Consider the following 24,231-nt stretch of genomic DNA (forward strand, 5'->3'; position numbering starts at 1 on the left):
TCAAGTATGATTTTCTTTTCTTTTCTTTTTTTAAAAGTGATATGAGTGCCTGGGTGGCTCAGTCCAATGGTTAAGCATCTGACTCTTGATTTCAGCTCAGGTCATGATCTCACAGTTCTTGAGATCGAGCCCCACATCAGGCTCTGCACTGACAGTGTGCAGTCTGCTTGGGATTCTCTCTTTCCCTCTCTCTCTGCCCCTCCCCGGCTTGCATGTGCTCTTTCTCTCTCTCTCTCAAAATAAATAAGCATTTAAAAAATTGAGTATGTTAATAGAATTCATGGGCAACAGTATAAGGCAGGTTGGTAATTCCCACATTGTTCAAGGATCAGCTGTAGTTCTGAAGGATAACTGGGCTGCTAACAGGCCCCACATTAGGGCAGCTAAGAGGAGGTAAACACTGCACACAGAGATTTTATCTGGGAGTACTGGGCTGAGAATGAATGAATTAGAAAATCCAGGCCACGAGAATTGTAGAAAAGCTGTTTTCCTTTTCTTTCTTTCTTTCTTTCTTTCTTTCTTTCTTTCTTTCTTTCAAGAGGGAGCAAGTGAGAGAGGGTCAGAGAGAGAGAGACAGAGAGAGAGAGAGAGAGAGAGAGAGAGAGAGAGAGAGAATCTCATGAGGGGCAGAGAGAGAGAGAGGGAGGAGAGAGAGAGGAGAGAGGGAAGCAGGGCTCACCCGAAGTGGGGATCCAACTCACCAACCGTGAGATCATGACCTGAGCTGGAGTTGGATGCTTAATGACAAAGCAACCCAGGCTCCCAAGAAGCTGTTTTAAAAGCCTAACAGGTAGACTAGGTACTTAGTCTATGATTTCATAATTTTCTTCCTTAAAAATATTACCTAGAGCAGTGTATTTATCACTTCATTGTAAATACAGTTGCTTTTGAAAACTAAGGTGGGGTTATCATACCAATCTTTCACCACTATAGGCAGTAAACATAGCCTTTAGGAGTGTGGGTTCAGAAGCCAGACTCCCTGGGTTTGAAACCCAGCTCTGCCAGATCATAGCATTTGACCTTTTTCATCTGTATTACTATAGCACCCTTTCCTTAGGTTATTGTGACATTTTAATGAGTTAATATATGTGAACGCTTGGAGCAGTTTTTGGCACCTAACCAAGGCAATATAAATGTTACCCGTTATTGCAATTATAGCATTATTTTAATTAGAACAGTACTTGGCTTTTGGTAAGAACTCAATAAATGATGGCTATTTTAGAGGCAGTAAAAACAAATCCATAGTTGCAAGCATGCTTCCAAATCCTTGAGTAAAGGTAGGAAGTTCATTCTAGAGGGAACTGGCTGCCAGCTTAAAGCTAAGATAGAACCAGTACATGGCCATAGTGTCAAGTGACCCCTGGAAGCATTCCATAGCAGGGATGGACATCAGTGTAACTCAGTTTTATAATTGCATCCATCTTATTTATAACCAGAAGTGTTGTTATCAGCAAGGTACTGATATAGCCTACACAGAAGAATTCACTGTGTTTCTCTGTTTCTCTGGGAGAGGATAACAGCTCTGTGGTTGATGCTGTGAGACACCTCCTAGATCCTGCTGCAGGAATGAAGGACTTACTTCCCACAGCTGCTGGGAGCCAGCTCTCTTTTAGAGATTGCTTTGGCTGAAGACAGCTGCCTTGCTCAAGGTTACTCACCTCTCCTTCTAGGGATAGGCCACACCCAGTTACTGATCAAGTATGGGTATATAAAGGCCAGGATCTCTTATTTTATCTGGGAATAGCTTTGAGGGGCTATCCATGCCCCATAGGTCCCAGTGGGAGCGCATGGCAGATACATTTCTTCCTTTGCCCAATTGCACATCCCTCCCCTTCCTTCATAGGTGTTGACCCCAAGACAACTCCTTAATAAACTTCTTACACAACTAATCTCTATCTCAGGGCCTGCTTCCTGGAGATCCTAACCTCTAAAAAACACTCCAACCTCTTTCCTGCCTCAGAGTTTACATTGTTGGTGCAGCCATAATTACTAGTTGTTCCCTTTGCCTCATTTTACTTTTCATTTTTCTGATCACTTGGTGGGTTGAATATCTTTTCAGTGTTACCTTCCTCTGGGAAAGCTGTTCTACAACAATTATGGCTACTCACTTCATCATTTCCTTGAGGTTCCCCCATCCATCTTTGGGTTTCTGAGACACAATTAGCTTGGAGTGCAGATTTTCACATTTAGATGCAACAGCATCTACTGCGGGGGCTAAAACTTCGTCGGTGATAATGCACTTTGCTTTTGAAGATTGTAGTCTGTAGAGAATGTCTCTCTGGGTCAGCTGGGTGGTTCCTGGAATTAAAACTGTCCCTACAGGGGCAGAAAAGAAACTATGTATAGAAGGAAGGATTTCCTTTATCATGGTAGTTAGCCAGTGTAGATAGCTCATGTGTACTTTATGTCTCAGGATGAGTTTACCATTCCATTTAACAGTCTAGATATCTATTTATCTTCCATTAATTATTTGGCTTTTGCCTTTCAAGGGATCTTAAAATCTGTGACCCTTTTGACATACTATGAAAGCATGTTAAATGCTGGATAATTATCTTCTATCTGAAGACCATTCATAACGTTCAGCTTGAAGAGAGGTTTTTTCCCCCATTTTTTAAAAGAGAGTTTGGATTGTAGAGTAATATTACTCAACATTTATTGGCTAAATGTCAGATGCTATTCTAAGTGTTTTGCATGTTTTAACTTATTTAATCCCTACCCCCCCCCCAAAAAAAAGACAAAACACAAAATCTATGAATAACTTGCCAAAGATCCCTGAAATGGAAAGTGGCAGTGCAGAGATTGAACCCTGTAGCCTGACCCCAGAGCTGTACACTTAACTACTTCAGTCCAGCACCTTTTAAAACATACGTGAATGTTTTATGATTTCTCTCCAAAGGGAAGGATCGAGGCATTCATCTTTTCTGTACTTCTACTTCTCCCTGCTGTAAATTACACTGTAAGTGTAGTGTAATGGTTAAGAGTGTGTCCTGGAGCCAAATAGTCTTATAGCTTGGCCTTGGACAAGCCACTTCATCTCCATGAGTCTCAGGTTCTGCTACTGTAAAATGAGGATTCTATAAGATTAATGAGGAGTAAATGAGTTAAAATGTATAAAGAGCATAGAACAGTACTGACCAAATTTTAGCTGTTATTTTCTCAAAGGATTAATGGACTTTCAAGAATATGTCTATATCTGCATCTCTATATCTACATGTATCCATATTTATATTTCAGACTCCACCACTCTTAGGTCCAGACCCTCAGGAGAGGGCTGGAAAGTATACACTTCACAATGGTTTTTGCTCTTCCCAGCATCACAGCAGGAAAGGAAGATTGAATAACACATACCTGCTCATTCCTGGACTCTTGACACTGACTCGTCTTTCCGTTTTGGAAAGGATAAGCCCCTCAGTGGAGTTCTTCAGGAAGCAGACAATCAGTACCAAAACACAAAGCTCTTCAGAATATCTTTCCTTTCTAATCAGGCAATGCAGCAATATTTATGAGGCTTTATCTCCAAGGTTATTCCTTAGAGATGTTCCACCTGGGGATAAGTGATTCTCCTGCCATGGCCTAACAGTCTTCTGTTAATAATTTAAAGGCACTCTCTAATGACAAGTTCACAGTCAGTATTTGATGCCTAGTAGGAGCACTTTGTTTAAACACATTACCCTTAGATAATTAATTTCTGCTAAAAAATTATTCATATCCTATTTTATTAAATTTCCTTTTTCTGTTCTTTTCTTTTCTTTTCAATTTTTTTATATGAAATTTATTGTCAAATTGGTTTCCATACAACACCCAGTGCTCATCCCAACAGGTGCCCTCCTCAATGCCCATCACCCACTCCCCACCCCATCACCCCTCAGTTTGTTATTAGTATTTAAGAGTCTCTTATGGTTTGCCTCCTTCCCTCACTGTAACTTTTTTCCCCTCTTCCCCTCCCCACCCCTGGTCTTCTGTTGAGTTTCTCAGGATCCACATATGAGTGAAAACATATGGTATCTGTCTTTCTCTGTATGACTTATTTCACTTAGCATAACACTCTCCAGTTCCATCCACGTTGTTACAAAAGGCCATATCTCATTCTTTCTCATTGCCAAGTAGTATTCCATTGTATATATAAACCACATCTTCTTTATCCATTCGTCAGTTGATGAACATTTAGGCTCTTTCCATAATTTGGCTATTGTTGAAATTGCTGCTATAATCATTGGGGTACAAGTGCCCCTATGCATCAGCACTCCTGTATCCCTTTGCACTTCCTAGCAGTGCTATTGCTGGGTCATAGAGTAGATCTATTTTTAATTTTTTGAAGAACCTCCACACTGTTTTCCAGAGCAGCTGCACCAGTTTGCATTCCCACCAACAATGCAAGAGGGTTCCCATTTCTCCACATCCTCGCCAGCATCTGTAGTCTCCTGATTTGTTCATTTTAGCCACTCTGACTGGTGTGAGGTGGTATCTGAGTGTGGTTTTGATTTGTATTTCCCTGATGAGGAACGATGTTTAGCATCCTTTCATGTGCCTGTTGGCCATCTGGATGTTTTCTTTAGAGAAGTGTCTATTCATGTTTTCTGCCCATTCCTTCACTGGATTATTTGTTTTCCTGATGTGGAGTTTGGTGAGTTCTTTATAGATTTTGGATACTAGCCCTTTGTCCAATATGTCATTTGCAATTATCTTTTCACATTCCGTCGGTTGCCTTTTAGTTTTGTTGATTGTTTCCTTTGCAGTGCAGAAGATTTTTATCTTCATGAGGTCCCAATAGTTCATTTTTGCTTTTAATTCCCTTGCCTTTGGGGATGCGTCAAGTAAAAAATTGCTGCGGCTGAGGTCAGAGAGGTTTTTTTTCCTGCTTTCTCCTCTAGGGTTTTGATGGTTTCCTGTCTCACATTCAGGTCCTTTATCCATTTTGAGTTTATTTTTGTGAATGGTATAAGAAAGTGGTCTAGTTTCATTCTTCTGCATGTTGCTGTCCAGTTCTCCCAGCACCATTTGTTAAAGAGACTGTCTTTCTTCCATTGGATATTCTTTCCTGCTTTGTCAAAGATGAGTTGGCCATACTTTTGTGGGTCTAATTCTGGGGTTTCTATTCTATTCCATTGGTCTATGTGTCTGTTTTTATACCCATACCATGCTGTTTTGATGATTACAGCTTTGTAGTAGAGGCTAAAGTCTGGGATTGTGATGCCTCCCACTTTGGTCTTCTTCTTCAATATTACTTTGGCTATTCGGGGTCTTTTGTGGTTCCGTACAAATTTTAGGATTGCTTGTTCTAGCTTCGAGAAGAATGCTGGTGCAATTTTGATTGGGATTGCATTGAATGTGTAGATAGCTTTGGGTAGTATTGACATTTTGACAATATTTATTCTTCCAAGCCATGAGCTTGGAATGTTTTTCCATTTCTTTATATCTTCTTCAATTTTCTTCATAAGCTTTCTATAGTTTTCAGCATACAGATCTTTTACATCTTTGGTTAGGTTTATTGCTAGGTATTTTATGCTTCTTGGTGCAATTGTGAATGGGATCAGTTTCTTTATTTGTCTTTCTGTTGCTTCATTATTAGTGTATAAGAATGCAACTGATTTCTGTACATTGATTTTGTATCCTGCGACTTTGCTGATTCATGTATCAGTTCTAGCAGACTTTTGGTGGAGTCTATAGTGTTTTCCATGTATAGTGTCACGTCATCTGCAAAAAGTGAAAGCTTGACTTCATCTTTGCCCATTTTGATGCCTTTGATTTCCTTTTGTTGTCTGATTGCTAGAACTTCCAACACTATGTTAAACAACAGCGGTGAGAGTGGACATCCCTGTCGTGTTCCTGATCTCAGGGGGAAAGCTCTCAGTTTTTCCCCATTGAGGATGATATTAGCTGTGGGCTTTTCATAAATGGCTTTTATGGTGTTTAAGTGTGTTCCTTCTATCCCAACTTTCTTGAGGGTTTTTATTAAGAAAGAATGCTGAATTTTGTCAAATGCCTTTTCTGCATCGATTGACAGGATCATATGATTCTTATCTTTTCTTTTATTAATGTGATGTATCACATTGATTGATTTGTGAATACTGAACCATCCCTGCAGCCCAGGAATGAATCCCACTTGATCATGGTGAATAATTCTTTTTATATTCAATTGAATTCAATTTGATAGTATCTTGTTGAGAAATTTTGCATCCATATTCATCAGGGATATTGGCCTGTAGTTCTCTTTCTTTGCTGGGTCTCTGTTTGGTTTGGGAATCAAAGTAATGTTGGCCTCATAGAAGGAGTCCGGAAGTTTTCCTTTACTTTCAATTTTTTGGAAAAGCTTGAGAAGGATAGGTATTATATCTGCTTTAAATGTCTGGTAGAATTCCCCAGGGAAGCCATCTGGTCCTGGACTCTTATTTGTTGGGAGATTTTTGATAACTGATTCAATTTCTTCGCTGATTATGGGTCTGATCAAGTTTTCTATTTCTTCCTGTTTGAGTTTTGGAAGTGTGTGGGTGCTTAGGAATTTGTCCATTTCTTCCAGGTTGTCCAGTTTGTTGGCATATAATTTTTCCTAGTATTCCCTGATAATTGCTTGTTTTTCTGAGAGATTGGTTGTAATAATTCCATTTTCATTCATGATTTTATCTATTTGGGTCATCTCCCTTTTCTTTTTGAGAATCCTGGCTAGAGGTTTACCAATTGTGTTTATTTTTTCAAAAAACCAACTCTTGGTTTCATAGATCTGCTCTACAGTTTTTTAAGATTCTATATTGTTTATTTCTGCTCTGATCTTTATTATTTCTCTTCTTCTGCTGGGTTTGGGGTGTCTTTGCTGCTCTGCTTCTATTTCCTTTAGGTGTGCTGTTAGATTTTGTATTTGGAATTTTTCTTGTTCTTGAGATAGGCCTGCATTGCAATGTATTTTCCTCTCGGGACTGCTTTTGCTGCATCCCAAAGCGTTTGGATTGTTGTGTTTTCATTTTCATTTGTTTCCATATACTTCTAAATTTCTTCTCTTATTGCCTGGTTGACCCATTCATTCTTTTTTTAAAAATTTTTAATGTTTATTTTATTTTTGAGAGAGAGAGAGAATGTGTGCCTGCAAGCAAGGGAGGGGCAGAGAGAGAGAGGGAGACACAGAATCTGAAGTAGGCTCTAGGCTCTGAGCTGTCAGCACAGAGACTGATACGGGGCTCAAACTCACAAACTGTGAGATCATGACCTGAGCTGAAGTCTGATGCTTAACTGACTGAGCCACCCAGGCGCCCCGACTCATTCATTCTTTAAAACTGTTTTTTTAATGCTTATTTTTGACAGAGAGAGAGAGAGAGAGAGAGAGAGAGAGAGAGAGCGCATGAGCGGGGGAGAGGCAGAGAGAGAGGGAGACACAGAATCTGAAGCAGGTTCCAGGCTCTGATCTGTCAGCACAGAGCCCAATGTGGGGCTCGAACTCACGGAGTGTGAGATCATGACCTGAGCTAAAGTCAGACGCTCAATTGACTGAGCCACCCAGGCACCTCGACCCATTCATTCTTTAGTAGGATGTTCTTTAACCTCCATGCTTCTGGAGGTTTTCCAGACTTTTTCCTGTGGTTGATTTCCAGTTTCATAGCATTGTGGTCTGAAAGTGTGCATGGTATGATCTCAGTTCTTTTATACTTATTAAGAGCTGTTTTGTGACCCAGTATGTGATCTATCTTGGAGAATGTGCCATGTGCACTCGAGAAGAAAGTATATTCTGTTGCTTTGGGATGCAGAGTTCTAAATATATCTGTCAAGTCCAACTGATCCAATATATCATTCAGGGACCTTGTTTCTTTATTTATTCTCTGTCTACATGTTCTATCCATTGCTATAAGTGGAGTATTAAAGTCTCCTGCAATTACCACTTTCTTATCAATAAGGTTGCTTATGTTTGTGATTAATTGATTTATATATTTTGGGGCTCCCATATTCGGCACATAGACATTTATAATTGTTAGCTCTTCCTGGTGGATGGGCCCTGTAATTATTATATAATGCCCTTGTTAATCTCTTGTTACAGCCTTTAAAGTCTAGTTTGTCTGATATAAGTATGGCTACTACAGCTTTCTTTTGACTTCCAGTAGCGTGATAGATTTTTCTCCATCCCCTCACTTTCAATCTGAAGGTGTCCTCAGGTCTAAAATGAGTCTCTTGTAGACAGCAAATAGATGGGTCTTGTTTTTTTATCCATTCTGATACCCTATGTCTTTTGGTTGGAGCATTTAGTCCGTTTACATTCAGTGTTATTATTGAAAGATATGGGTTTAGAGTCATTGTGATGTCTGTAGGTTTCATGCCTGTAGTGGTGTCTCTGGTCCTTTGTGGTTCTTGCAACATTTGACTCACAGAGTCCCCCTTAGGATCTCTTGTAGGGCTGGTTTAGTGGTGATGAATTCCTTCAGTTTTTGTTTGTTTGGGAAGACCTTTATCTTCTATTCGAAATGACAGACGCTGGATAAAGGATTCTTGGCTGCATATTTTTTCTGTTCATCACATTGAATATTTCCTGCCATTCCTTTCTGGCCTGCCAAGTTTCAGTAGATAGGTCTGCTACTACCCTTATGTGTCTACCTTTGTGTGTTAAGGCCCATTTATCCCTAGCTGCTTTCAGAATTCTCTCTTTATCCTTGTATTTTGCCAGTTTCACTATGATATGTTGTGCAGAAGATCAATTCAAGTTACATCTGAAGGGAGTTCTCTGCCTCTTGGATTTTGATGCCTGTTTCTTTCCCCAGAGGGATTTTGATGCCTTCCCTTCCTCAGGGAACTTCTCAGCTATGATTTGTTCAAGTACACCTTCAGCCCCTTTCTCTCTCTCTCCTTCTTCTTCTGGAATTCCTATGATAGGGATATTGTTCCATTTGATTGCATCACTTAGTTCTCTAATTCTCCCCTCGTACTCCTGGATTTTTGTATCTCTCTTTTTCTCAGCTTCCTCTTTTTCCATAATTTTATCTTCTAATTCACCTATTCTCTCCTCTCCCTTTTCAATCCACACTGTGGCAGCCTCCATTTTATTTTGCACCTCATTTATAGCATTTTTTAATTCATCATGACTATTTTTTAGTCCCTTGATCTCTGTAGCAATAGGTTCTCTGCTGTCCCCTATGCTTTTTTCAAGCCCAGCAATTAATTTTATGGCTATTATTCTAAATTCTTGTTCTGTTATATTGCTTCAATCGGTTTTGATCAATTCGTTAGCTGTCACTACTTCCTGTAATTTCTTTTGAGGAGAATTTTTCCGTTTCATCATTTTGGCTAGTTTACTGTCCCTTATGCGTTTTAAATGTTTGTTGTTTGCCCTGCACCTGCGAGCACTGCTATGTTAAAGGAGGGTCATACACTGCCCAGGGCCTGGCCCTTCAGGAGGTGTTTTTTCAGAGATTGTTACTTGCTCTCTGTTGTTGTGACTTTGGTTATTTTATTACCCTATTCGTAATGATATTTTGGACCCTCCACCAGATGTGCTTTGATTTGTTCCTTGGAGTGGCCCTGCAAAGGAAAACAGATAGACAAACAGGAGACAAAAACATGCAAACACACGGACAAATAACACAAGCAAATAAACAAAAACAAAAACTTAAAGACTAAAAATAAAAAACCCAAAAGCACCGACTACAGGTGAAGAAGAAAGTGGAGGCAGTGCTGATGGAAAAGCATATACAAAGAGAGAAATGATAGGAACGCGTGGTGGGGGCGGGGGGGAGGGGGAGAAAAAATAAACATTGATTAGGCAGAGAGACTAAAAGGCTTAATCCAGAGAGAGAGAAAGGAAAATAAAGAAGGAAGCGGGGGAAATGAAACGAAGATAAAGTTACCCAGACAGAGAAATTATATGGCTTGATTATTCCAGAGAGAGAGAAAGGAGTGTAAAGGAGGTGTAGAACATGTATCAAGACGATGGATTAAGTATGTCTGTTTAGACAGCCCAATAACCAGAGTAACCAGCCTAGGGGAGAGAAGAGATAAGGAGAAGAAATTGGGGGTGGGGGGAGAATATATGTATATATCCATAATTGACCTAGAGTTAATCCAGGCAATGCTGCATTGCTTGTCGGGAGGACCTGTCTGCAGGGTCTGTGCCAATCAATTGGATATGCAGTTACCCAGTGCAAGGAGGCATGGTTTGGCGTATTCTGAACCCACCTCCACTATGGGCCCTGGGAGTGATCCTTGAGGCCTCACTTTGGTGGTGGTGGTGGGATGGGGGGTGGGGGAGGGAATGGCAATTCCCCAGTCTCTTCTCCACAGAGCCAGACCTGGTGGACTCAGTTTGAGTAGTCCTCACTGTGCCGGGGCGCAGACGGGGTGGGGGGGGTCCTTCTGGCTCCACTCGGCCAACTCCCCTGACTCTGTGCTTGGCTAGGATTCAAAGTCCAGCTCAGTGCGCTCTGGCGCTGGGGAAGCACCTCTCAGTGCGGCGATATGTGGTCTCGACTGGCTTTGTCTGTGCCTCTACACTTCAGGGAGGACAGCCTTCTCCTACTGCGGACTCAGTTGCTGCCCTTGCTGCGAGCCCACAGGGTGGCAGATGCAGGCAGGCTTTGTCTTTTCCCACAGCACTCCAGGGAGACAGCTGCCTTTTTCTCCTGCAGACTGCGCCCTTGGCCCAGCCACTGTGCCCAAGGGGTGGAGGATGCAGGCAGGTTCTGTACTATCATGCAGCCCTCCAGGGAGGGAACCACTTTCTCCAACTGTGGACTGAGCTCTGGCCTACCACCACATCCAGGGCTGGCTCCCCTCAACCCCAGGTGCATGAACAGGGAGCCAGCCCCAGTCGGAAGAAAGCCCTGCAGTTAGAGGTCAGATCCCTCTCAGTCTCAATCCCAGTCCGAGGTCTTTCTCCTGTCTAGATACAGTCCTGCACTTCCCTAGCCACTCTTTCTCTTCCCTTTGTCTCTTTGCAGAAGGGGGTCCCTCCCCTCCGTGCCCATGCAGCCTTTATTTTATCTCCCCCAATTCGCAGTTACCAACCTATCTTTTTTCCAGCTTTCCCATTTTCTTCCTGGTAGATTCAGTCTCTTTTCCTCCCAGGCTCTGGTGTTCAAAGTCCTTTAGTTTCTACACTTCTTTGTTTGAGAGGCATGGGAAGTATTGATTCCCCCTACTTCTCTGCCATGTTGGACCCTCTCCTCATATCCTATCTTTAAAAGAACCTATTAATAGTGATCAATCTTACCTATTAAAACTGCTTCCTGTCCAAATTAATCATTCTGGGAAGCATTACATAATTTCTTGTCAGGGAACAAAATGTTACTTTAAATCTTGGGGGAGGCCTCTCATTACCATGTTTGTGATATAGGGTGTATAAGATGATATTACCAATTTTTGCATGAAGGGTCAAAAGACTGACACTCGTCGCCCCTTTTCTCCCTGTTAACAGATCTACATGAAAGGACAAAATTTTTACAGAAGTTTGTTTGGTGGACAAAAGAAGTAACTCCCATCATTCAGTTTGGCAACAGGATTTGAAAGCCTAGTCCATCTACCCATCCCTCGAGGTGGTAGGTAATGCTTATTTTCAGAATTGTTAGTATATTAGATTTACCATTTATTGCCTCCCTTTCATCCTCCCTTCTAAGAGACTCTGCCTTGCTTTCTGTAACCTCAGTAACCATGTTTGTACCAGATGAACTTGCCTCTGACCACATCTGACTGGCCTAACCCAAGCCATGCCAATCAGATTCTGCCTCAAATATTTGATTTAAGAGACTGAGAACATACAGAGTTAGGACTTAAGGCATCTGTGTGGCAAACCAAAGCCACATGTCAGCCAAAATGAAGGCAGCAAAGAAATCCTGTGTTAGCAGATGTCAAAAGAACAGATGCTTGAGAGAGGCAGAGACAAGAGGCCCTATGGCTTTAAAGCAAAAGAAATAGAGAAAGAAGCTGCCCGCCTCCCTTGCAGAGGCCAGTTGCTCTTTCTGCACTTTTTTTTCTGTGAGATTCTTCAGTAGACATCCAATAATTATCCTTCCTTAATTGAACTAATATGAATGGATTTCTGGTCTTGGAAATCCAACATTCCCCTTACTAAGACAATGAGTATAGCAGCATTCATGAAAGCTATCATTTTGTTAAAAAAGAAAAACTGTAAAAGTGGGTTCTGCTACTCCAGTGTATAATTTATATGTATATATGATATGGAATGTATAACTCTCCTCAATTGCAAGTAATTATTATGATAAATTAAGAATGCTTACTTAATATAATGATTTATTATAATGGTAGGGATATGAATTAATTCAACCAGTATTTTACTGAGCATTTACTATATGTCAACAATTGGAGGTACAGACATGACTATCTCATAGTCATTGCCTTTTAGGAACATACATAGTCCTATGGGAATGACAAATTTATGAACAAATGATATACCCAGACAACATAGTACAGGTTAAAATAAAAATGCATACATGTTTTTTAGGGGCGCTCAAAAAAGAAAGCACCTAATTGGGACATGAGGGTGGGGTTGCCTGAGAAGTGACATTAGAATTAAGACCTGAAAATCCAATAGTTGTCCAGGAGGTTAGGTGTGAGGAAAAGGCTTTCCACACATAGGAAACAATGTGCACAAAAGCCAGGAAATGGGAAGGATCATGAACCTTATAGGAAACCACTTGCTACTCCTGGAGCACAGAGTATGAAAACAATGAAGGGAAGATAGTTCAAACCTTCCATGACAAACTAAAGAAGTTCAGATGTTACCAGGTAGGCAATGGAGAGTTATTAAATCATGTCAAGCAGCATACTGACAGGATAGAATGTGCATTTTAGAAAGAACAGTAGCTATGGAGAATGAATTGCGTAGGAGTAAAGTGGGCACACACAAGACCAGAATTAGGAAGACTTTTGGGCAAGTCCATTCAGGAGATGGTAAACACGTGAAGTAAGGCAATGGCGATGGAATTGGAGAAGAAGAGGGACTCAAGGGGCACGTAGAAAGTCAAATTTACAAGATGCAGGAACTGATTTGGAAGGAGGAGTAGCAGCTGCTTGGCTTAGGGTACCAGATGAATGGTAATTAACCATGAGAGAAATAAAGGCATGAAAGAAGACCTAGGGTAGGTTCTTTGAGTTTGTGGCTGCATTGAGATTCAGATGGCCATGAGTCTATAGGAGGAGAAGAGTGGTAGGTATGAGGGTATTCAATTGTTGATTGGCATTTGGTTAATAAACTTATTTCATGGGGCACCTGGGTGGCTCAGTAGGTTAAGAGTCTTGACTCTTGGTTTTGGCTCAGGTCATGATCTCAGGGTTTGTGAGTACAAGCAGCACATCAGGCTCTGTGCTAACAGCACAGAGAATCTCTCTCTCCCTCTTTCTCTGCCCCTTCTCTACTCTCTGTCTCTCTCAAAAATAAGTAAACTTAATTAAAAAAATAAACTTAATTAAAAAAATAAACTTAATTTCATTATGAAAAACCCAACTCATAGTTTAAGTCAAAAGATAGGAAATGTTTCCAACACATTTCTAAGGTTTCTGAGAATACTACTATATTGTGTATAGTTCCTCAAATAATTTACCCAAATGAATGTCTCATGATTACTTAGATGTTTTGGAAACTCTCCCATCTAGCCTATTTTAAATATAATCAGATTGCAAGCACTACTAACCTGTTCGCAGACAGGCTACATTTGCAAGCCACCATTCTGGGATCCTGGGCAGAATCACAATTACTCGATCTCCTCTTTTCAGGGCACAGGCTTCTGTAAGTATATTGGCAAATTTTCTAGACAAAGATCCCAGTTCTTCAAAACTCCATCTCACTTCTTCCCCATTTCCATTTATCCACCAGAAGGCTGGATTGGAAGGTCTCTTTCCAGCCTGAGGAAAGACAAACCAGTCATGGATTTAAAGGTCATTATGCAGCTAAATTCTATTTTAACTGACTTAATGGAATATTTTTTCCAGAATAAAATTCACAGGTCATTAGTTAAGACACACATGGAATGTTGGGAAATAACTCTAGAGTCTTTATTTCTAGCTGTTGGGAGCCATGTCATTTCTTCCAGCATATGTCATTTCTCATTTAGCCTGATTGCTTTTCTTTCCAAGAAGTTAGAATTCTTGCATCCCTTTATATTCTCTCAATGACATGTCTATGTCTTGTTTCCTACCATTTCTGACTCTTGGAATGATTTTCATTCGAGTCCTTTCTGGATTTTTAAGAAGTTAACCTATAATCATGCATTTTTATAACCATCACCTTTCTCAACCATGGAACTATTAACATGTTGAGCCAGATAATTCTTTGCCATGGGGAACTGTCTTATGTATTAGAGGATGTGTGGCAGCATCCCTGGCCTCTAACCATTGGCACACACCTTCTCACCAGTCATGGCAAAAAAATTGTTTCCAGACATGGGCAAATATCCCCTGGGGGCAAAATCACTTCTATCTGAGAAACTGTAGTTGGACTGGCCCTTGCTTCATACCTTTTCCATATTGGTCCATTGGTCCAGGATATCTTTAGCAAAGTTGAAATACTCTGGAGTCTCCAGTTTGAATTCCTGTTTCATGGATTCATAGTTGGAAAAATTCTGAGGAGGCACTATTCTATAATCTTTATGCAGTTCTCTCACAGAACCAGGGATTGCTAGGCGCCAAAAACACTTGGCACGAAGTAATGTCTTCATAGTGACAAGAGGTAGCATCAGTCTTGCTGGATGTGTTAGCACTCAGGGTTTCCACAGAAACTAATCCATCTAAAAGACAAGTAAAAGGATATGTATTTGTCTCTCTCCTAAAGGTAGCTATACCCCAAAATATCTAAGTTTTATTATTATTACTAACAATCATCCTAAAAATGCCATTCTCTGAGCACTCAATATGTTTTAAACACTGTACTTTGTTTCACTTACATACAAATTATCACTAAATCGTCAGAGTAACTCTGTGACATGGATACTATTATCATTTCTGTTTAAAGAAAGAAAAAATGACGAAGCAAGGCTGTCTTAGTCAACTCTGGCCACCATAACAAAATACCATAGACAGGATGGCTCAAAAAATAGACACTTATTTCTCACAGTTCTGGAGGCTGGGAAATCTAAGACCAAGTGCTGGCCAGTTCAGTTTCCCAGTATGGGCTCTGTTCCTGGCTTCTGGATGACCACCTTCTCTTTGTTTCCTCACGTGGTAGAGAGAGCAAGAGCTCTGGTTTCTATTCTCCTTTTATAAAAATATTAAACCCATTATTGGGGCCTCACCCTGTGACCTCATCTAAGCCTAATTCCCTCCTAAAGACCCCACCTCCAAATACCATCACATTTCAGGGGTCAGGGCTTCAACATAAGAATTTGGAAGGGTCACATTCTGTCCACAACAGAGGCATTAGTTGGATCTGAACCTAGAACTGTCTGGTCCCAGCCCATTCTCCTGACTAGGTACTACATACTATTGCCTCCCATATGCATTTCTAAAGAAGTGAAGATCTGGGTCACTCAGTTACTCTCAGTGAAAGCAAAGGGCCAAGCCTGCTTATCTAATTTAATCTTTCACCGTCATTTCAAGAGTTGTACAGACATTTTCAGGAGAAATTTACACAGTGGGTAATCCATAAGTGAGAAAACTGAGAGTATCCCAGTACCAATTAGTCATGAAAGAACTGTCAAAAGTCCTTTGGTTTATAGGACATAGTTCCCATGCTCCCAGTAGGAGCCCACACAACCTTCCAGTCCAGGCTTGGAGCTGCATTTACGGGAGATGTAATAATAGGGCTTTAACCTTTAGGACTTTTGTGGGGGAGGACCCTTCAGGCCACTGAGCCCCCCTGCTTCTGTGGGAAATCATTTGATCATGATGTCATTTACTTGGCTGAGGTCTCATAAACAAAGTTATTAAAAACATGGTTCTAGGGATTGTAGGGTTCTCTTCTTCATACATTCTGTAATCTTCCAAATCTCCTACAATGAAATACTACTCTCATAATCATTAAATCATTTTTAACTGCAATTCTAGCTATGTGGTGTGTAAGGCAGTATGGCTATGTGGGAGAGTTTCTATACTAATATGTTGCCAAACAATAATTAATAATGTCAGCCATCAGTTTTATCCTAAATAGGTCTGGTGTTTGGGCATCATGTTGCTGCACCCAATGCATTATAAGATCTGGGTTCTTCTTCTGACCCTCCCACCTGTTTATGTGAAGACCAGACAAGTCACTGAACTTGAACCCTCTGAGATCATCTGGTTTGAGCTCCCCATTTTTCACCTGCAGAGAAAACAGAGCCCTGGAGAAGGGAAGCAACTTGCTTCAGTATGTCATATCAGAGTTAGAACTAGAACTCACGTCTTTGGATTCTCATTTGAATGTTCTCTTTACTGTTGTTCAATAGGATTTCAGTAGAGCAGTGATTCTCAACCCTGGCTGTATATTTGAATCACCAGCAAAGCTTTTTTAAAAATACCGATATCTGGGTATTAGACCAATTAAATCAGAATCTCTGGAAGATGGGGCCTGGGCAGCATATTCTTAAAATTTCCTCAGAGGATGTTAACATGCAATCAAGGTGGAGAATCACTGATTCAGAGGTTGTGATCTGTGAACCAGCAGCATCAGCATAACCTGGAAGGTAGTTAGAAATGCACATTTTCAGAACCCGGTTTTCTGTTTTGCCAATGTAGAGACTAAAAGAACCCCTGTCAGAGAAAATTGTCCCAAAGATTAAATGAGATAATACATACAAAGTGCTTATCATGGTGTCTAGCATATTACTACTCTCTAGAGCAGGGGTTGGCAAATCTTTTCTGTAAAGGGCCAGATAATAATTTAGGCTTTCTGGGCCATATGTATGATCTCTGTGGCAACTGCTTACTTCAACTCTGGTTGAGATAGAAGCCATTGACAATACATGACTAAATAGACATAGCTATGTTCCAAAAAAGACCTATTTATGGATACTGAAACTTGAATTTCATATATTTTTCATGTGATATGAATTATTATTCCTCTTTTGACTTTTTCAAAAATGAAAAAAACATTTATAATATAATATAAATTATAAATATTATATAAAGATAAATCCCATACATTTGGCAGCCGTCTCCCTTATTACGGAATTAGCATGAGGTTTCATTCAGCTGAAAGGAGTTGTTAAGTAGTAGTTAAAAACACTAGGTTTTCAGTGTTGTAACTTTTCTCTTTATTTGTAATTTTTTAGATCATGTCTTCAAATGTTTCAAAAAACAAAAAATGTTTATATTTTTACGTTATAATATTTATAGAAAATTAAAATGTAAAAACCATTCTTGGTTTGCAGCCTGTATAAAAACAGGTAGAGGGTGGGATTTAACTCACGGCTCTAGTTTGCTGATCTTTGGTGTTAGAATGTAAGTTCTATGAGGGTAGGCATTTAGTCTGTTATGTTCATGGGACTATCCCTGGGAAATATCATCGTGTTCGGCCCATAGTATTTGCTTATTTGTTGAATGAAGAAATGACTCAGAAGGGAGAACTTTTATATACAGTTTATTTCAATAGCTCAGGATAACAGTAGACCTGAGCAGTGCCTTTATTGCTTAATCAGATTTATATAACTACCTGGACTGTTCACATGTGGCTATTTAAATTTAAATTAATTTAAATACTATTTAAAAATAAGTTCTTAGAGTAACTGAATTTTAAGCACTTAAATAGCCACTTGTGGCTCTTGGCTACTGCATATAGATAACTGCAGACACAAAACATTTCTATCACTGCATAACATCTCTTGTGGACAGTGCTGATCTATATTGATAATAGCTCAGAAGTGGGTGACATAAGGGGCACCTGGGTGGCTCAGTTGGTTAAGCTTCCAATTTTGGCTCAGGCCGTGATCTCATGGTTGGTGAGTTAGAGCCCCACATTAAGTAGTAGTTAAAAACACTAAGCTTTTAGTATAACTTTTCTGTTTATTTGTAACTTTTTAGATCATGTCTTCAAATGATGCAAAAAGCATAAAAATTACACAGTGAAAAAATCTTCCCCCTGCACCCCCATCTCATAGCTGCTCAGTCTCATCCCCCCCACTCCCTTAAGGAACTACAATTACTCCTATGTATCTTTTCAGTATTTCTTTATGTGTATTTAAGCAAAAGATTCTTCTTTCTCCACCACTTTGACACAACAGGTAACCTAGAGTACACACTATTCTTCCCATTAAAAAACATTTTTATGACAAATTCTTGAAGGTCTTTCCATGTCAGTACATAAGTATCTTTCTCATTTTGGTTTTTTTTTTTTAATGTTTTTGTTTTGTTTAAAGAGTGCATGGCATTCCAGTGAACAGCTGCACTGTAATTTCTTAAGCCAGTCCTCTATTGATGTCATAGGAATTGTTTCCATTATTATGCATTTAAGATGAAATTTTGAAGCTATTTCCTTCACCACATTTAGAATCCTTCAAACATATAATGAAAAGAAAATTGACCAGTCATTTGGAGCTTAAAATGAGCCTAACCATTCTGCTCTACCAAAAAGAACTTATCAGCATCCTCCTCATCAAAGTGGTAAGACTGCCTTCTCCCCAGCGACGTTCTTTTCAGTGATCTTAGCATTTCATAACATCTATTTTCCAGGTTTCCAATATTCTTTGTAGGTGAAGGAGCTGAGCTAGGAGTACAGATGTTTATACTGAGCTACAGAAAACTCCTCTAAGAGAGAAAGTACCATTCCTGGTCAGCTGGGCTTTCAAAGTATTTAAGGTCTCATCTAAAATGCAAGCTCTACATCTATATAAACAGCAATGCAGAAGAGGTTTTAGCCGCCCTACATCTCTGTAAGTATCTCTCCTACCAAGTAATCCAAGTAATAACAGTGGCTTAGCATATATAGCCTCAAAGCAAGGTGAAGCCCCCTACTATTCTCCCTAGCCCTAAACTTAACCTTCTCTATAGGATTTTTGGAGCTGCCCTTGATCACTTACTGGAGAAAAGTGGCTTCCCTGGATTATTTCCTTGGATTTTCATTTATACATTCCCTGAAGTTTCCCTACAGGTAGTATGCATACTTTCTGGATGATGTAGAAGATGGATTCCTATCTGCCACTGAGCAGGGTGGAGAGGTAAGTAGACAGCACAATGAAAAACTCAGCTGGTACTTGAACTCAATTAAGTTTTTTCCAAAACATTTTACCAAGTTAACACATGCACATAGTTAAAAAAAAATTACATAGTAACAAAAGACTTAAAATGAAAAACTTATCTGCTATGTTTATAGCCTTTTGTGTGTACATACTCCTTGCTACTTACTAGATACAATTACACAACAGCTGAGAAATTCTGATAGAAATACTTTCATGAGAGCACTTTTGATTTGTTGGTTTTGCTTGCTTGTTTGTTACTCTTGCTCGAAAGTGCAGGTGCCAGCCCAGAAAACCTTACATAGAAGACAGATAAGGTAGTACTCACTAAAGTGAAAGATTCCAACACAGCTGGCGGTGATGGCAGACCTGTTTCCTAGAAGAGCAGCCCTGAAACTTGAACTCTCACTTCTGCTTTAGTCCTGGTAGTAGCCAACAGAAGAGGGAGAAGTAGTCTGACAACTGGAAGAAGCAAGACATAGAGGGCCCTTCCTGGATTGGTGGAGACATTCTAGAGGGAGGAGCAGGAGTTTCAGGCCAAGTTTACGCTGAAAGTTTACACAATTTTCTGCCACCCTCCCTTTTAGAGTTAATTATTTAAATACCCTGTAAGCTTTTGCTGGGGAGCTGGGAAAGTAATTTATTCACAGGAAGAAAAGTGTCTATGGAGTTGCTGGGGGATGGGTCCCATGAAGGAATAGAGGAAGTTTTCTCTTAGAAGGAGCAAAGAAAAAAGGACGTAAGAAGACAAAGAGGGGGTTTAAATGGAAAAGAAAGAAGTTAAGGGGTTGGTTTGGGTTGCTCTAGGTCTTAGGGAACCTGTTGCTGTGTTTATCTGTTGAGCTGGTGATGACTAAACATAAATGCTGTCAGGTCATTCCTCTGCTCAAATCCTTCAGTGCTTCCTGGTTCACTCCAGGTCAAATCTCAAGTCCTTCCATGGACTACAAGAAACTGGTGATCTAGAACAGGGTCCTCTCTGACCACCACCCACCTTTCCTTCTCTTAATCTTCTGCAGCTTGAACATACCACACATGTTCCAGCTTTGGGATCTTTGAACTTACAGCTTCTACTGCCTGGAAAACTCTTCTCTTAGATAATCCCTTGGCTAAATCCCCATTTTATGAGGTATCCATCAAAGTGATCTTCTCTTACTACATTTTCTAAAACAACACCCCTCATTTTTTTTTCTCTTTAATCTGTGTTAACTCTTTACATCTCTTACCATCACCCTTAGGAGTAAGAACTTTGTTTGCTGATGCATCACTATTGTCTAGAGCAGTTGCTGGCAGCTTTTAGGCATTCAATAAATATTTGATTGGTAAATGAATAAGTAAATGACCTTTTCAGTTACATGTGACAGAAACCCAATTTAAATTCACTCAAACAAAATGAGGGATTTATTCATCACTTTTTAGTTCTATGAGTTTTTGGTTGTTGTTGATTCCCTGGGATTATCTATGTAGATAGTCACATAATCTGCAAATAGGGACAGTTTTACTTCTTTCTTTTGGTTCTCTGTGCCTTTTATTTCCTTTTCTTGCCTTATTGCATTAGCTAGAATTTACAGGCTATGTTGAAAAAGAATGGTGAGAGCAGCTATGCTTGCCTTGTTCCTGATATTAAGTGGAAAGCATTCAGTCTTTCATGCTTGGGGGTAATGTCAGCTGTAATATTTTGTAGATGACATTTATCAAGTTGAGGAAGTTCTCCTTTATTCTTATTTTTCTGAAAAATTTTATCATGAATAAACCTTGAATTTTGGCAAATACCTTTTCTGTCTCAATATCATCATGTGATTTTTCTTCATTAGCCTATTAATAAAGTGGATTTTTTAATCACTGAACCAGCCTTGCTTCCCTGAAATAATATATATTTATATTTATAGATGAATTCTATATACCTCTTGCCAATTTTGAGAAGTTTTCCATCATTATTTCTTGGAGTAATTTTCTAGCCCTGCCCTCTCTCCCTTTTTGGGAGTCTTATGACACAATGTTAGATCTTTTATGATAGCCCTACAAGTCTCTGAGGCTTTTTTTTTTTTTTTTTTTTTTTTTGTCAGCCTGGTTTCTCTCTGTTGTTAATATTGGGGAACTTTTTTTTTCAGATTTTCTAAATTGACCACTTTATTTAAACAGAAACCCCCCCCCCACAATTTTAATTATGTACATATGTGGGAACCCTACAAAGATATGAGACTCCTACATTGATTAAATTTTACCATCAAAACTGTTACTTTTTAAAAATGTTTATTTATTTTAAAATTTTTATTTAATTTATTTTTTTAATTTACATCCAAGTTAGTTAGCATATACTGCAACAATGATTTCAGGAGTAGATTCCTTAATACCCCTTACCCATTAAGTCTATCCCCCCTCCCACAAACCCTCCAGTAACATATTGGGTAATTTTTATTTTTCTATCTTCCAGTTAACTAATTATTTTCTCTTCTTCCTCCCATTCTGCCGTTGAGTCTATCCAATTAAGTTTTTTCTCTTATTATATTTTTTATTGTATTTTTTAATTTTAAAATTTCCATTTGGTTCTTCTTGATAATAATCTATTACTTTGCTGAGGCTTTGGTGTTTCAAGCATATATATTTACAATTGCTTGTTGAAGCATTTTTATTATGGCTGCTTTAAAATCTTTGTCAGATACTTCTAACATCTTTGTCATCTTGGTGTTGGTATCTATTGACTATCTTTTTTTATTCAGTTTGAGATCTTTGTGGTTCTTGGTATGGTGAGTGATTTTCATTTGAAACCTGGACATATTTGTATTATGTAATCAAATTCTAGATCTCATTTAAACCTTCTGTTTTAGCTGGCTTTGTTCCACATTGTCCTGGCAGGGAAAGTGGGAGGACACCACCTCATTAATGCCAGATGAATATAGAAATCTAGGTTGTCCACTAAGTCTCCAATTAAACTGGGATTGGGAGCAGTGCTGGGTGGGGATGGCAGTTCCAACTCCTCATGGGGTCTCTACTGACACTGGCCTGTTCCCTACTTGGCATTCTCTGATGCTACCCCAGTGGAGGGTATTGGGATACCTTGTTATAGACTGGTGACAGTAGAAGTCTAAGCTTCCCACTCTACCTTTTGCTGGCATAGGTAAGGATATGTGGAGCCGTGATTTTTTCTGTGGTATTTGGCTGGAGTAGAACAGATAATATTTAAAAGTTTTTTTTTTTGTCTTGGTAGGCTGCTCCTTTCATGGTCCTCTGGTAAAAGACAGCAGGCTTTTTCCGGGGCTTTTATTGTTGGTACCATTGGTATTTCCAAGTTTCTGGCTTTTTCATCTCCCAAGTCTACAATATATGAGGCAAAAAAAGAAAACCCAGGGAACTGACCACTGGGTCATTCCTTAGGTCTCAAACTCTATAACCAGTCTGCCTTCCTCTCTATATCTAATGTCCAGGGATTTCAGTTGCACTTAGCAGGAGAAAAGAGAAAAGTCTGTCTACTTCCTCTTCCCAGAGTAGAAGTCCTCCCAACTCATTTTTTGAGATTAGAATAACATTGATAGCAAAACGAGACAAGAACACTGCTAAAAAGAAAATCACAGGCAAACTGAAAAACTGTGAACAAACAAAAAGTCAAAAATAGATTTTTAACAAACTGAAATCAGCAATGTACAAAAACCAAAAATCCATTATGACAAGTTTGAGTTTATCCTAAGAAAAGGTAAAAGGAGAAAAACCAATATGAGCATTTCAGTGCACACATAAAATGTATAAATTTCAGTATTTATTCATGATAACCTCCATTGCCCTCAAAAGTAAAATTCAAGTGGAAGGAGATTTCTTTAATATAATAATGTATATCAACAAATTATTTTAATATTGAACATTAGAAACATTTTATGGTGAAATATTAGAAGCATTCCAACTAATTGAGAATAAGGCAGTGGTCACCATGCCTAATTAATATTATACCATGGGGCACCTGGGTGGCTCAGTCGGTTAGATGTCTGACTTTGGCTCAGGTCATGATCTTGTGATTCATGGGTTTGGGCCTTGCATGGGGCTCTGTGCTGACAGCTCAGAGCCTGAAGCCTGGTTCGGATTCTGTGTCTCCCTCTCTCTCTGCTCCTCTCTTGCTCATGCTCTGTGTGTCTCTCAAAGATAAATAAACATTAAAAAAAATTTTTTTTAAATTAAAAAACCTAAAAAACAATGCAGAAGATAGCCTCCAACAAAGAGTTAATTATCCAACTTTAAAAGTAAGGGCTATGGCTGAGAAACCCTGATCTAATGTCTAAGTGGATTCAGTGCTTACTAATAGGCCTTTACACATAGCTTGTCTTTCCTTGTATTCATTAATGTTTTTCTTTGTTAGCTGAATTTAACACCTACTAGATTTTTTTCCCCCCACAAGGGCTTATAATGACTGCTTTCCCTTGCTTAGTTGGTAATGCCTAACTACTGACTTTATACTGAGAATATAAAGTCTAGGTAAGAGTTTCTTGTGTTAAATTTTGTTTCCCTCAGAAAACTGTAGACCTTGTTTCACTGTTATTTGGCATTAAATATTACTTTGGAGAAGCCCAAGGTCAAACAAGTTCTGTTCTCCTGGAATGTGCCTGTTGTATAGTAGAAAATTTGACTGGCCTTTGTCCCTGGTTCCTAAATCCTTGGAGACTCTAAATCCCTAGAATTCCTGGGTAATAGGAGTGCCTTTGTTATTCATGAACCCCTTAAATGCCACCTGAGATTATGCTAGCAAGGTGACTCAGGATGAAGGGTCTGGTCACCAGAAAGGTCAGCCATGTGATCAGAGGGTTGGAGCTTTGAAGCTCTGGGGAGAGAAGGGGAACTGGAGATTGACTTGAGTCAAATGCCTAATGATTCAGTCAATTATGCCTAAATAACGAAACCCCAATAAAAACGGTAAAGTTTCCTGGTTGGTGAATATAGCCAATATGCTGGGAGGGTGACATGCCCTGATTCCACAGAGAGAGGGCATGGAAGCTGTACATTTGGGACTTTCCAGACTTTCTTTTATGCTTCTTTTCATTTGGCTGGTCCTGATATATAACCTTTATAATAAAACTGTAATCCTAAGTCTAGCACTCTTTTGAGTTCTGTGAGATCTAGTGAATTAAGGGACAGGAGGGGGTGGTAGCCAGTTGGTCAGAGGTTTGTGTGGTCTGGGGACCTG

At 39.5% G+C, this 24,231-nt stretch overlaps 2 protein-coding genes across 7 annotated transcripts in view; one reads left to right on the plus strand and one right to left on the minus strand.

The window, feature by feature from the left end:
• The window catches only part of ERI2 (ERI1 exoribonuclease family member 2), a 63,106-nt gene that overhangs the window by 23,267 nt on the left and 15,608 nt on the right, over positions 1 to 24,231 (plus strand). For 2 of the 3 annotated variants that reach the window (XM_040458829.1, XM_040458830.1), the window contains exons 10-12: positions 11,384 to 11,504; positions 18,562 to 18,761; positions 18,880 to 19,046. In XM_040458829.1, coding sequence (XP_040314763.1) covers positions 11,384 to 11,472 — 89 coding nt within the window. In that variant the 3' untranslated portion in view covers positions 11,473 to 11,504; positions 18,562 to 18,761; positions 18,880 to 19,046. The remainder of the gene's footprint in view (positions 1 to 11,383; positions 11,505 to 18,561; positions 18,762 to 18,879; positions 19,047 to 24,231) is intronic. The other variant, XM_040458831.1, reaches the window with a different exon arrangement.
• The window catches only part of ACSM3 (acyl-CoA synthetase medium chain family member 3), a 57,597-nt gene that overhangs the window by 16,431 nt on the left and 16,935 nt on the right, over positions 1 to 24,231 (minus strand). Inside the window, exons 1-4 of one of the 4 annotated variants that reach the window (XM_040458837.1) lie at positions 19,393 to 19,551; positions 14,439 to 14,708; positions 13,617 to 13,827; positions 2,109 to 2,316 (exon numbers count right to left, since the gene is read on the minus strand). In XM_040458837.1, coding sequence (XP_040314771.1) covers positions 2,109 to 2,316; positions 13,617 to 13,827; positions 14,439 to 14,657 — 638 coding nt within the window. In that variant the 5' untranslated portion in view covers positions 14,658 to 14,708; positions 19,393 to 19,551. Of the gene's footprint in view, positions 1 to 2,108; positions 2,317 to 13,616; positions 13,828 to 14,438; positions 14,709 to 19,392; positions 19,552 to 24,231 lie in introns of those variants that run through there. The other 3 variants (XM_040458838.1, XM_040458835.1, XM_040458836.1) reach the window with 3 other exon arrangements.

The sequence above is a fragment of the Herpailurus yagouaroundi genome, unplaced genomic scaffold (genome assembly GCF_014898765.1).
Source record: "Herpailurus yagouaroundi ecotype Mexico unplaced genomic scaffold, PumYag 222, whole genome shotgun sequence".
Lineage (NCBI taxonomy): Eukaryota > Metazoa > Chordata > Mammalia > Carnivora > Felidae > Herpailurus > Herpailurus yagouaroundi.